The 14,550-nt window shown below is 38.5% G+C and overlaps 1 protein-coding gene across 1 annotated transcript in view; it reads right to left on the bottom strand.

Moving 5' to 3' along the window:
• Nucleotides 1-14,197, bottom strand: part of TXLNB (taxilin beta) — a 73,423-nt gene extending 59,226 nt beyond the window's left edge. The window contains exons 1-2 of the mRNA XM_072141385.1: nucleotides 14,072-14,197; nucleotides 165-599 (exon numbers count right to left, since the gene is read on the bottom strand). Of these exons, the coding sequence (XP_071997486.1) occupies nucleotides 165-591 (427 nt within the window). The 5' untranslated portion in view covers nucleotides 592-599; nucleotides 14,072-14,197. The remainder of the gene's footprint in view (nucleotides 1-164; nucleotides 600-14,071) is intronic.
• Between the last annotated feature and the right edge of the window lie 353 nt (nucleotides 14,198-14,550).

The raw sequence follows: 14,550 nt of genomic DNA, 5'->3' as shown, positions 1-14,550 counted from the left end.
CGAGTAGGGGATAAACATTGCACTAAAGTAGCTGGAAGACTTTGGTATAAAATATAATTTCCATAAATATTGTCCTCTTTTTACTCTTTTTTATATTGCATTTCATGTATTCCTGTTTCTAATGCATATTTATTTAAAATATATAAAAGTGTTGAAAATCTCACCTAAACTTTTTAACATTTTCTTATCCACTTTTTGGTCTTTATTTGAATTAGAGTCTTTGGTTGGTGAAGCATCCGATGAAGAAACTGGTTCTTTTGGCTCATCTGTATTTGCATCTTCTGTTTCTATGTCATCATTTGATTGTTCTTCTTTGGTTAGCAAGCCATCCGTCTGATTCTCAACACTCACAGAATCAGATGACGCATATGTCTGAATTATGTCTTCCAGCTGCCTGCTCAGCTCCTCTGAAATGTCGGGTTCAGCTTGTCCACAACTATCTTCTTTACCAGGCTGCAAATCAGTTACCTGTGGTGACACTTTATCTAGAGGTAAGCCATTGAGATCAGGAGAAACTGGGTTGTCACCCACTAAATTCTGATTTTTTGGTGTATCAGTGCAGTTCTCTTTGGCATCATTGTTGTTCTGCATAGTGTTACCTAAAGAAAAGAAGCAATAAGTTATTAAATTTATCTCAACATACATTCTATTTTCAACTTATATTGGAGCTAACTATTAAAATGTTAAGGGTGACCATTTTTGTTGTCACTCCTTGTGGGGTATAAGATTGGTTATTTCTCTACAGAAAGGACATACATTTTTATTAATGATCTTAAAGTTATTTGGAATGTCAAAGGTAATCATTAGGCACCAGTACCAATTGACCAATAAAGATATGTTAGCCATTTAAGAGCTACAGCACTTAAATGATAGTGGGCATAGGTCCCCCTATCTCATTGAAGTTATCAGGGTTTTAGGCAGGTGCAATTATAGTTGTGACCCTTGCTGAGGATCCAATGGCTCTTAAAGCAGGATCTTTAATAGCCCTGCCAGTCCATTGCCAATATATTGCAATACAGTTGTTTTGCAGTTTATTGAACAAGCAAGCATTCAGAGCTCCTTTGTCTCATGCAACCTAGAGGGCTTGTAAGATCACAGACAGGATATTACAAGTACTGCCTGTGGGCAGCCCTGGGGTTTTGAGCGGACCTCAGGGCTGTCATAGAAATGATCAGCAACCCCCGAAAGGCAATTTAAATGCTGCAGCATTTATTTAAATGCGCTGACTGCGTCATTTAACAGATTGAACATCCGCAATCATGGCTCACTCAACTGTTGGTGCAATAGTAATAGAATGGAAGAAATGCAAAATGACATTGATATGGAGCACCATGCAAAATCTATACTAAACTTGTTAATAATCTCAAGTCAATTGGGACCCCAGTCACCAAGAAAACCACTGGTAACACATTACATGGTAATGGTTTAAAATCCTGCAGTGTCTTCTTCCCCTGTGTTTTCCCCTGCTCAAGAAAATACATGTGCAGGCCTATCTGATGTTTGCCAATGCAAAGTACTGTTGTCAGATGAGACAAAACATCTCATGCTGAGAAATGCTGCCTATGACCCAAAGAACACCATCCATACTGTATGGAGGTGGAAACTTTATGTTTTGGGGGTGTTTGCAACTAAGGGTACCAAACTACTTCCCTGCATCAATAGGAGAATGGATAGAGCCATGTACCATAAAATCCTGAGTAACAAGCAACCTCCTTCCCTCTACCAGGACATTAAAGATGGGTTGTGGCTGGGTCTTACAGCAAGACAATGACCCAAAGCTTACAGCAAAGGCAACAAAGGAGTGGATGAAAAATAAGCACATTAAGGTCTAATGTAGTCTAATAAATCTAATCTGTAATTTAATAAAATCTTAATGATTTTGAGATGATCTGCAAAGAGGAGTAGCTTGCCAACAAGGGTTTTACCACCAAGTATTAAGTTTTGTTTACCAGCGGGATCACTGCAAAATGCAAATACATTTCTATAATTTATACAATGTAATTTCCTGGATTTTATATCCTTAGAATTATAGCCTTTGTCTTTGTCAGTGAGCAAACTTACAAAATCAGAAAGGGATAAAATAATTATTTCCTTCACTGTATGTGGAGCTAAGTATACTCGTGCATCTACATATCACATAAATGGCAACAATTGCAACTGAAAAAGGGAGCAGTCCAGTCTGCGATCTTAACATGGATAGGATCAGATAACCACTCAATCTACTGGACATTCTCATCTCTATAGATTTATTGTGGAACTGTTGGGGTATTCTGGCAAACAAGCCAGAATACAGAACAGCACTTAGAAGGTGTCACAAAATTTCCTGTAAGTTTAAGTCAGCAGATCCGAGTACTGGGGCATATAAAATGCAAGAGAATATGGCAAATGAATAGAAAAAAAACATGTCCCAAAAAGGCAGTAACCTGGAACACAAAAGAGGTGTAGGAGAGCACCTGGGTGGCATCACATTTCCAGCAGATTGCAGAGGCCAAGGGGAACATTTTATGCAGCTGAGATGAGACACCCAGATCCCATTTCCAAGTCATCAGTTAGCAGTCATCTTTTTCTTTTTAACTGTGTGTAAGAAGTGTAATCATCAGTAGATACTGTGTAAGGCTGCCATAAAGGGAGAATGCTGAGACTCCAGTCATGGGCCCAGCCATGAAAGGGTCCTGGATTCCCCCCTATCCATTCTCCTGCTGTCCCGGGCAGCGGGAGATATGTTCCAGGCTGAAACTCTACCTGCGTCTGTAGGACCCAGATAAAGTTGAATACATTGATGATGCAGGGGACTGTTGGCCTGAGCCTATACCATGTCTTTATACAGAAGCGGCTGGCTTGAATGATGAGATGATGTCATCACTGGCTTCAGTTCTGCGCAGCAGAAGAGGAAGCAGGACTGGTGCAGGGGAAAAAGGAAAGGTAAGTAACCATGTTTATTTTGGGAGAGGAAGGGGGTGCATAATAGAAGGAACAATGTAGCCACACTGCAGGGAGAAGCAGCGGGGCTCTAATTTGAGGAGGAGGGGACTACAATGTTAGGAGAAAGAGAGGGCCACTATATAAGGAAGAGGATGAGTAGGCCACAAAGTGAAAATGAAGAGAAGGAGGGGATGTAAGAAGGAGGAAGGGTCCTTCTTACAATATGAGGGGGAGGAGAGAGACCACAATGTAAGAGGTAGAGGGGCCATAATGTGAGGGCCAGAAGGAGGAGAAGGAGAGGGCAACAATGTACAGGGGAAGAAAGGTCACAATGAAAGGAAAAGGAAAGGGGTCACAATGTGAGTAGTTGGGGTACAAAAATGAAGTGCATTAAATTGTCGGGATAGGAAATAAATAAAAGAGTCAAAGAAGAAATTTAAAAATGTGGGTGTGCTATAGGCAAGGAGGCATTATCTGTGGCTGGGGACTTAGTGGCTGAGATGATGATGACCCCTGGAAAGGATAAAAAATGACTGATTCATCTGTGAGTTCTCTTCAAAACAAAAAGATCTTTTGCCATTTATTATAGAAAGGGTATAAATTCTAACAATGAATTACTGGGCTGCTTCATCAAGTGCCTTGCTTTATCTGCTAGAAACAAAAGTGATGTCAGAAAAGACGTTCAAAGCAGTAAACTAAGACCTTCTGACCTTCTGTTTACCTCAGTAGGGCAGATCATAGTGACTGCGCTTTCAGATTAAGAAAATCAACATCATGAGAGAGGACAGCAGCTGCACTAAGCACTAAGCTGCACTATCCATCATATGTGAAACCGTCAAAGTCCCAAATTGTGTATTTGAGATAATTATGAGGGTGTGGTCACACTCCGCTTTAACGCATGCGTTTAAAAATGCATTGCAACAGATGAAGAGAGATTTGCCTATTGAAACAGCTGTTAACACTTGTGTTTATAAAACACAACAATTAACGCATTTTTAACGCATGTGTTAACCTTGTGTCAACTCGATGTTAATGCATGCATTAACACTTGCGTTAACATTTGCCTTTTGTAAACGCAAGTGTTAATAGCTGTTTATTTAGGCAAATCTCTCTTCAGCTGTTGCAATGCTTTTTTAAACGCATGCGGTAAACGCGTAACATCTGTCTCAATGTTGTGCTCTGTTTATTGTATGTGGTTTGTGTCTTCTGAACTACTGCAGTGTGAACACTGGGTTCATTGGCTATGCTGTTTGGATTGATTATTACTAGTCTCTTTCCTGCAGCATTAAATCTGTTTAGTTAACCTGTTGTGATTGACAGCTCCTCACACTATCCAAGTATACTAGCTCTGCTGAAAACTGTTTGGCTAATTAGAGAAACTATAAGGGTGCGGCCACAAGTTGCAGTTAAAACTGCATCACAATTAGTTTTGAGATGGTTTTAGGTGCATTTTCTTATTTTAACAAGTGACAGACATCAAATCAACAGGTGAATGACATTTGTTGAACAAGTTTCTCCTTCAAAATAAAATTCACCCATTTAGTTAATGTCTTTCAACTGTTAAATTAACAAAACTGCACCTAAAACCATTTCAAAACTAATTGTGATGCAGTTGTAACTGCGACGTGTGACCGCACCCTAAGCCCTGTCTTTGAGCTGGGTTGTTCTATGAAACTCTCACAAAGGCCAGAAAACTCGACATTCAAAGACCATTACATGTGGCAAATTGCCAAGAAACTGAAGATTTCCTACAACTGTGTGTACTTCTCCCTTCAGAGGATAGCACAAACAGGCTCTAATACCAGAGTAAAAAAAGAAGTGGGAGGTCCCACTGCACAACTAAGCAGCTAGACAAGTACATTACAGTCTCCAGTTTGAGAAACCAACACCTCACAGGTCCTCAACTGGCAGCTTCATTAAATAGTACCTGCCAAAAGCCAATGCCAACCTCTAAAGTAAAGAGGCGACTCGAGGATGTTGGCCTTCAGGCTATTGGACAGAGGAAGATTGGAAAAAAAGTGTTAAATGCAGAGAAATCTAAATTTGAGGTGTGGGTGGGGCTTCTGGAAGCATTTGGTGAAATTTCAGCAGATTACTTCAGCAAATTAACAGCTAGAATGTCAGAGGTCTGCAATGCTGTAGTTGCAGCAAAGCGAGCATTTTGTGATAAAAGCAGTTTGAAGGAGAAAATTATTATTTCAAATGAAAAAAAAATATTTCAAACATTGTCAAAGTCTGGACTATATTTTCTATTCATTTTACAACTCATTTGAAAAATAAAAGTATGAGTTAAAAAAAGTAAAGTTTAGAATAAATAAAAAAATAAACAAAAATATAAGCTGCTATGATGTCACTTTTCCATGCACACACTTAATAAAATATAAAAACCACAAATACACAAAAAACCCACATATTTGATATTGCCGCTACCGTAACAATCTGTTTAATAAAACAGAATTGTTACTGAACCCACAGGGTAAACAAGGTAAAAAAAAAAAACACAAAGCACATTCCGAAAAAAGATCATTTTTGATTAATATCCTTAAAAAATGCTCTAAAAAGTGATAAAAATGTTAAAATAAGACCACTAAAAAGAACAACTCTTCACGCTAAAAAATAATAAAAATAAAAAAGTTATGCATCTGAAAAGATGGTGATGCTAAAATAAACAAGATTTGCTCCAAATTAGCTTTTAGTCATTAGAAAATTAATAAAATACACAAAACCCCCACATATTTGGTATTGCTGCATCTGTGACAATCTGCGTAATAAAACAGAATAATTACTGGACCCACACAGTGAACCCAGTAAAAAAAAATGCTCTGAAAAAAAGATAATTTTTAATTAATACTGTCACAGGTGCCCTTGTTATCCATCTCGGATCGCTGGCTCACCCGTGCCCCTCTCCGTGGTGGCACCCCAGTCCCGACTCACTTACCTCTCCGCATTCCTGCTCCTGTCCTGGCTTGCCAGCGTGCGCGTCCCGGCTCCCTGGGGCGTGCACATGCTGGCACTCGCAGATTTCATAGGCCAGCGGGCTGCTGATTCACTATGGCCACTTCCGTGTTTCATTATAAGCCGGCTTCTCCCAGCAACCCCCCGACCTCTTGTTGTGACCCTGGACCTGAACCTGACCTTGCTCCTGTGCTGCCAGCCCTGACATCATTCTCCATTCCTGTTTGCGCACTGTTGCCGCCTGTCCTGACTATCTGCCTGTCCCTGACCTCGAGCCTGCTTAGTGTACCTCAACCTTGGCTGCCACCGTGGACAAGTCGGACCTGTGGAAAGGCTTCATGGCACCACGCTGCAGTAAGACCTTCCTGCTTTGCGGTGGGCACTGGTGAAGACCGGGAGCCACTTAGATTCCGGTCCCAGGTGTTGGCTTGTGTCATCGTCTGCGGTGGTCCAGGGGGTTCACTACCCCAGAAACTTGACAGCCCTGAGAAATACCCTTTAAAAAATGCTCTAAAAAGTGATTTAAAAATGTTACATGCTCCAAAATAAGACCACTAAAAATTAACATGCTAAAAATAACATTTTTGCCAAATTACTTTTTATTCAGTAAAATTGGGAAACAAATAAAAAATCTATATAAACGAGGAATTTTCATAATTGTGGCGACCCATTGAATAAAAATAATATACTATTTTTATGGTATGGTAAACGGCCCAAAAAAATCTTCCTAAAAATTGATGATTTTCATTTCCTCCACCAACAAAGAGTTAATAAAATCTCACTAATTAGCTATAGATGCCCCAAAATTATGTACCAGAAAAGTACATCTTATGTGGCAAAAAAAATAAATCCCTATGGGTCCGCATTAAAAAAAGAAAAAAAATTATAGCCTATAAAATTATAGTACAATTTGACAGTGCACATCTGATCTGGATGGCGCCTCCTTCCTTTCTATGCCCGGCCGTGCACCCATACAGCAGGTTACCACCACATATGGGGTATCAGTGTACTGAAATTGGATAACAAACTTTGTGGAGAATTTTTTATTTAATCCATTGCAAATATTTAGTTTTGCACCCAAAATGAATGTATAGTCAAAAAATATTTTTTTAAAAAACTTTTTAAAAGTGCTTTTTCATACATTGAGGTGTGTTGCCATAATGGGGTATTTTACTGGTCTCACTATTATTTAGGCCTCTCAAAGTCAATTAGAAGTTGAGCAGGTCCATCTAAATACAGGTTTCCGTGATTTTCCAAAAAATTTGAAAAATGGCACCTAAATTCTGAGCCTCATAACATTCAAGTATGACTATTTGCTTCAAAAGAAGAGAATTTAGAAATTGAAAATGAAGAATTTTTCCAAATTTTTGTCAAATTTCTGTTTTTTTACAACTAAACATTAAAGATATCATCCAAATTTTTACACTAATTTGAAGTACAATGTGTCACGAGAAAAAAATCTCAAAATCCCCTGGATATCTTACAGCATTCCAAAGCTATAACCACTTATAGTGACACAGGGCAGATTTGAAAAATGGGTCTGCGTCCTAGAGACCAAAATAGACTGAGTACAGGAGGGGTTAGCCATACATAGTTGCTAGGGGCATAAATCTGCTGGATTGGCTGCTCGGCAGTATATCACCCAACCAGAATGCTGAACACCGATCTTAAATTTTGGGTCCGCTCATTTCTATTCCACACCTATTTGTGTAGCAAAGTAGAATTGCTAGCGAGAAGTGGTCATTAAGCAAAAGAGTGGAATAGGAGAGATGTGACAGCACTAAGGTTACTGAGCTATATAATGTGAAATAAAATGTGCCTTTGCCTGTGGAAGATTGTAAAAAAGGAAACAATGTGAGGAAAAGACGAGGAAGGCATACATAAATATAATAATTAGAACACTATAGTACGGCCAAAATAAATTTACAGATAAACTATATTAGCATAAAGGACCTACTGATATAAGTTCTGTTATGGTCTGCCTCCTAGGAAGTGTAGAAAATCCTGCCACTTCTACCATCTGACAAAACAGTGGGGGACAGAAACAATTTAGTGAAAGTTGCATGTAATTTATTGGAAATTAAATAAGCAAAGCTGAATGCTGGCTTTCTCAGCCATGCATTTTAATTTGTTTTAATTACGTTTTCATCTTATTTAGTTCATGTCTTGTAAATGACACCTATTAGACAGAGTAAATTCTCCACTTATACCATCACAATATATGCTGTTACCTAGTTTGCTTTATTATATGTTTACCTATGACTTTGTTTTTGAGCCGTCAGATATTTAATTAGGCGGAATACATCATTATGTGAGCACTTGCTTGCCTCTTCACGTCTGCTGTAAGTAAACAAGGGAGAGGTTGTTTTTTTCCATGCGGTTAGGGATTATATCTGCTACAGGAAGATATTTATAGCTGGATCTACTAAGGCCTCTGATTGTGAGCTCTTAGGCCACAAATACCACTATTACAAAGGTATATTTTATTTGTAGTTTAATATATTTTATCATGTGTTTAATATTCCTTTGCTGCTAACTACTAGTGAAAGGGTTCAGTAGTAATAGTAAAAGTTTGTCACAATTTTGTAACGCCTAAACTCAATGCATCAGTAATATAAATCTCTTTCCTGTTTTGATACATCATTTCATTCTGAAACAGTAAAAAGAGAAAATGCCGAGGTAAAGTTCTAGTTGCCCATGGAAGCCAATCAGAGCTCAGCTTTCATTTTATAAATAGCTGTGAGAAAATGAAAGCTGAGCTCTGACTGGCAACTAGAGCAGTTCTGCTCTCAAATGCTTCTGATGAATCTCCCCCAAGGTTTTTATATTATAGAAAATCTATTTCAAGTATGGATCAACCAATGACACTCATACATCCAGGCACAGTGGTAATCTTCTTATGTTTATTATCCATGTCATCCTTCCTTCAAAATCAACCTTTAAAATTATGCTAATAAGCTAGATGGGTTCTGGGGGACAGAGCCCCTCCATGATATAGCTTCACAGACTCTTGCACTATGCAAGTAGCTCTTGCCTATTTGCACTGAAACTTTCTCTGCTGCAGTGAGTTTACATCATGCAGAGGGAGGTGGAAATGCTGAGGAAGCAGAGGGAGAGAGAGAGACAGTGTAATAGCCTGTGAAGCTACAGCACTTCTGCGCAAAATTTTAAGGTTAATTTTAGTAGGAAGGAGGCCATAGACAACAAATATAAAAAGATTACCACAGTTACAGCACCTGAATATATGTGTAAGTGTCCCTTGTTTATGGTATATTTTCTTTAAACATATAGGGGGAGATTTATCTCTAATTCTACTCCAGCTTTCTAATGTAGAAGCAGTGAAACAATCACACATTCTTGTACCCTGTAAGAATTTGTGATTATAGAAGCGACTATGCCACCTCCACGTCTTGTGGTGTGGAAGGGCACAGAGGGTGTAGCGGTTGAGGGAGTGGGAGGGTATGGGGCAATCCGGCCCCTTGCCTGTGTAATTTTAAAAAAACCTGTGAACTTTTGTTTGCAAAAAATCTCCCCCAATTTTAAGAATTTCCCTGATTATTTTGATTTCCTCTCACTTCCTGCTCTATTCACTAAGCAATACTCTGGTCACTGGTGAACAGTACATACTCATACAACTAAGACATAAAAAAGGCATTTATCATTAGGCCAGCTCCTTGAGACAGTTCTATGTCAGTCTTTGGAGTCAGTCAGTCCCTTTAATAAATGTTATTTTGCTTTACTTACTGTTTGGGATTTTTATTCAAAAAGTTGCAAAATGCATAACATTTTTTGGCACATATGCCAGCAGGGGACTGGAGTTACTATGCGACTATTTATGCAGCTTTTTAAAAAAAAGTTATGAATCTGGCGTTGCACGGTGCTGTGCTAGCAGTAGTTCTATGTTTACACCAAAATAGTGAAGTGGAAGAAATAGTCATGTGCAACTTTTTAGCAAGGAAAAGTCACAAAAAACCTCAATGCAACTTTTTTTTCAGACTTTTTTATGCCAAAAAAGCCAGACAAATCAATGATAGATAACTCTCATTCAGGAAATCCTACAAGAAAAAAAAAAGTATGTGCTGTTTTTCTGTGGAGTGAGCAGGGTGCGCCAGATTCATGAACTGTGGTCCATGTTCTTTATGAATCTTGCGCCCCCTGCACTGCTCTGGAAGCGTGCACCATTTTGTTCATACTGCAGAATTGTGGTGCATACACAATTGTGGTGCATGTCAGACAGAATTGTGGTGCACAGTCCGACCAAGCACTAGCTAACCCTTTGGTGCACATTTTTTCTGTCTTGTCGGAAACAGTGCAGCCACAACACGAAACTGGCACAGACACTTTATTTATACTAAAATAGTACACAAGTACCAAAAAGCACAACATAGGGGGGGATTTACTAATTCTGGCGCAAGCACGACTGTCGGCATCAGAGATCAGTCTCCGGAAAGCACAGCCCGATGTTTTAAAGTGGCACACATCTGTAAGTAAATAATGGGTAGAAGGTAATAATCAGTCGTGCGCCATAAAAATGAGATGTGCGGAAAAATCTTACATGGACTGCACTTTAATTTTGCTCTCTGACCAATTTTTTTCTTGGTCTATTGTGCACCAAAAATTGCGCCTAAAAATGCCCACAAAATACACATAAATGTGACGGATAATGTGGAAAAGTTAGGCCATGCCCACTTGCGCCAAAAAAAGAGTCGGGATAGTGGGAAACATCTGTTCTTTCTGGCTCAAACTCATTATAAATAATCCGCAACAATTCTGCGCCCAAAAAACAAAAGATCCCAGCATTTTTTAGGCGCAGATACAATAATACATGTCCCCCATTGTGTTGGGCAATGATAAACCCCAAAAAACAAGCCCCCACCTAAGAGTAATTAGTCCACAACAATAAAAAAGGTTAGCAGCAAAATAAAGCTAAATCAAGTCTATCCTCATAAAATATATAGCTCTACAGTGGTGGTACCCTCCAATGGGGGTGGATTGGCAGGCAGAGAGGGGAGCGGCATCCCACATTCGGAATAATACAGCAATTTCCTCAGGGTTTAGAGTGGACCGAGGAAACTGGCATCTGAGTCACTGAGTAAGACCATTTATTCCTGAATTTAGCAATCATAGCCTATAGTTAAATAAAAAATATGGAGGGCAGGAACTACCTACATATACGTGAGCCAACGCATCCTAATAAGGCTATAAAATCCAAACAAAGCAATAAAAAGATAGGATGCGTACACAAGGCTGGGCAAAAAGCGACAAAGATTTTATTATTTATACAAAAAATTAAACACAATCAACACAGGACAACAATAAATATAAAAACACTTAAAAAGTACACCAGAAAGGTGTACATGACTGCCAAGGGCCAAATTGACCTAAAAACCCCTACTTCAGTCTGCCTAGATGTAAACAACAATAACCATAGAGACCAGAGTATGAATGACCATATTGAGCTGAAGTGCAAATAAAATGGTGCATGAAGGTACAAATAAGCAATGTTGCAAAGCTCAAGTATGACAATCCCTACAGACCTAGTCTGCCTACCCCCCTCTCTCTCTGCCCATACTGGCCTGCCTCACTTATTTGTCATACCTCACGAAAATATGGTATTGTATACATTAGGCATGTACTATCTTTTCACCTCGCATCCATGGTCTCTAATTCCACTCCTATGCAGATGACACACAGATCTACATATCTGGTCCAGATATTTCCTCTCTTCTAGACAGAATTCCAAAGTGTCTATCAGCCATATCCTGCTTCTTCTCATCCCATTTTCTAAAACTAAACATGGACAAATGGAACTAATAATATTTCTGTCACCCAACACATCACAGTCACAGTCCATGACTCCACACTCTCCCTGATCCTCAAAGTCTGCTGCCTTGGAGTCATCTTCGACTCTGCCTTATGCTTTAAGCCTCACATACAGGCCCTTATTACAACCTGCCATCGCCATCTCAAGAACATCTCTTGCTAGTCCATCATTCTCTCCTACTTGGACTCTACTGGTTACCCATTACACAGTAAATTCAATTTATAATACTAGCCATGACTTACAAAGCCATCCACAACCTGTCCCCTCCATATATCTTTGCACTAATCAGCCAATAAAGTCCCACACAAAATCTTCATTCCTCAAAGCCCCTTTAGCTTCACTCTACTACCGTATCCAGATTTTTTCCAGTGCATCCCTCATACTCTGGAATTCTCTACAAAATGTGTCAGACTGTCCACCACTTTCCAAACCTTCAAATGTAACCTGAAAACCCACCTGTTCATGGTCTCCTACAATGCACAATAACTGCACTGCTCTGCTCCCTCACCTCATGTCTCCATCTACCCTCCAATATAGATTGTGAGCCCTCATAGACATGGTGCTTCTTCCACTTCCTGATCAATGTAGTCTTGTATTTGTACTTGCATTGGTTCTTGTCTTAATATAATGTCTGTGCATCCCTTATTGCCTTTACATCATAATGGAATTAATTGTGCTCTATAAAAAAAAAAATAATGCAAAATATGAATATCAGCCACTATCATCACTTGTGGACAGTGGACAAGCAGCGGGACATTTGAACTGTAAATAGAGGTTGTTTCATTATTTAAGATGGCATTCTGTTCTCTCAGAGAAATCTTGGACCTCCTTGTGACCTATGTTTGTGTGACCTATGCGCCACGCAAGCCTTCTATGATGTGAGTTAGCCTATTCTTTTTGTGGCACTAAGAAGCTAAGGACACTGCAGTAATAGGTACATTTTTTAATGGGGCGTTTCCACTAAAATATATTTGCAAAGATTAATCAGAACAAAACTTGAGAAGGAGCAGAGGGTTTAGGTGCACCCAGTCCCAGGAATCTCTGGAGCCAATTAATAAATCTCTGGAGCCAATAAACTAAACATGAATCCTTATAGGTGAGGTGCCCTGAATCATAATCTGTGAGCCCAAACCAGAGAAATCTTCATTTAAATTTAGATGCAAATGATATGCGTAATGGTCATGAGGTGCAGTACACCCTCTCTTGTCCAATTTCACCTCCAATCGTCTTACACAAAATAAACCAGTCATTGTGGGGAATTTATCATGGCTTGTATGCCTATGTGCCAGTTTTCTAGCTCGGCACATTAACTATAGAATGATTAGAATTAATCCGGTGACATAAGGCTTAAACCACTTTATATATTGTATATAATTTGTATATTGGGCGCACTGACGGGAAGAGTATCAAGACTGGTACACAATTCGCCCAGTTGTGATAAATTCTCCTTCTTTTCCTTATGCCTTAATAAAAACTGTATATTGATATAGCTGTAATCATAACTATCTCCATATACTATAACATTTTACTAGCTGAATGGGTAGTGCGTTCTAATTAGGAAGTGACAAGTGTAATTTTTACATATGCAAATATCAGAGGCTCTAATATAAACAGTGTTCATAGCCAGCTCTTAAGCAATTGTATGCCTTGCTAATGTTACCAAGTGTGTTTCTATGTTCTCTCCTCTGCCGTCTATTAGACACATGACACCTGTTGTGCAGGCAGAAGTTATTTTAGGCAACACTTAAATCCAGCCCCTGGTTTGTTAAAATTGTTCCTGAAAATATGTTTCATAGAGGGGAAAGAAAATATATATTTAAACTGTGATATAAAACACAACACAAATCACAGAGCGAGCAGATTATACTACAATACATAAGACAAAGAAGACATAATATTTGTATTAGAATTACAAACATTAAAAGGATAGAGATTCTAAGTTAACATAGTTTTCATTCATATGGCAGTAATATGTCTGTATTATATAGTATCTTCACGGTAAAATAAGGCAAACTTCACTGGTTTACTGGAATGTTTCATAAGTGTAGTTTAAAGTATGGAAAGTCTGGATTTTACATTACAATGTGAACATTAAACAGTTTTAAAGCTCCATAAAAAAGATCCATAGACACATAAACTGCAATATGTGCATTTGGTTTAAGACAGTAAAATAATTATACATTTATGTCATAGATTTTGCACATGAATTATACACTGCCATGTTAAATTAAAATAATCTGATTATTCAGAAAGATGTGGCCGGATGTCATGTATTGTACAGCTATAAATACATCAACTACTGTATATAGTAAAAAATATAAATCAAATCAAAGATTTGAAGTTTTTTGGAAGTAATTGAAAATGACTCACCAGAAAGAGATCAGAGAGATGGGACTTGTTAAGACCAAAGCCAAAATAGAGAGAAGCCAAAAGACAACTGGAACTAGATGCTGGACATTGGGAAAGTTATAGAGGAGGGGGTGTAAAACAGATGACACTGTGTAAGAAGCACACTAGATGCCAAATTTAGAAGGGTCCATTTAGCAGCTGATAGCTGAGGGAATGTGCTGTAAGAGAGAACATCCATCAAGACAATGCTCCTGCATAGTGAACAATTAACCCTTACTAACTCCTAATGGATATAAAAACTTTCAAAAGTACATAAAAATAATCAAGGCCTAATGTTCAATCTACTAAATTATTTGTTTTCAGCAAGCAAAATACAGAAGAATGATGAGAAAAGATGAGTGCATATTTATTGTAGACCAATATTAAGGCCTAATATTATATTACATTTCTTTTTGCTAGGTTGCACCTCAACTAACTTACCTGAAATGGACAATGGCATA

Source organism: Engystomops pustulosus, chromosome 3, assembly GCF_040894005.1.
Source record: "Engystomops pustulosus chromosome 3, aEngPut4.maternal, whole genome shotgun sequence".
In the NCBI taxonomy this organism is placed as follows: domain Eukaryota; kingdom Metazoa; phylum Chordata; class Amphibia; order Anura; family Leptodactylidae; genus Engystomops; species Engystomops pustulosus.
The sequence above is the reverse complement of the archived record's forward strand: the minus strand, read 5'-3'. Positions and strand labels throughout refer to the sequence as shown.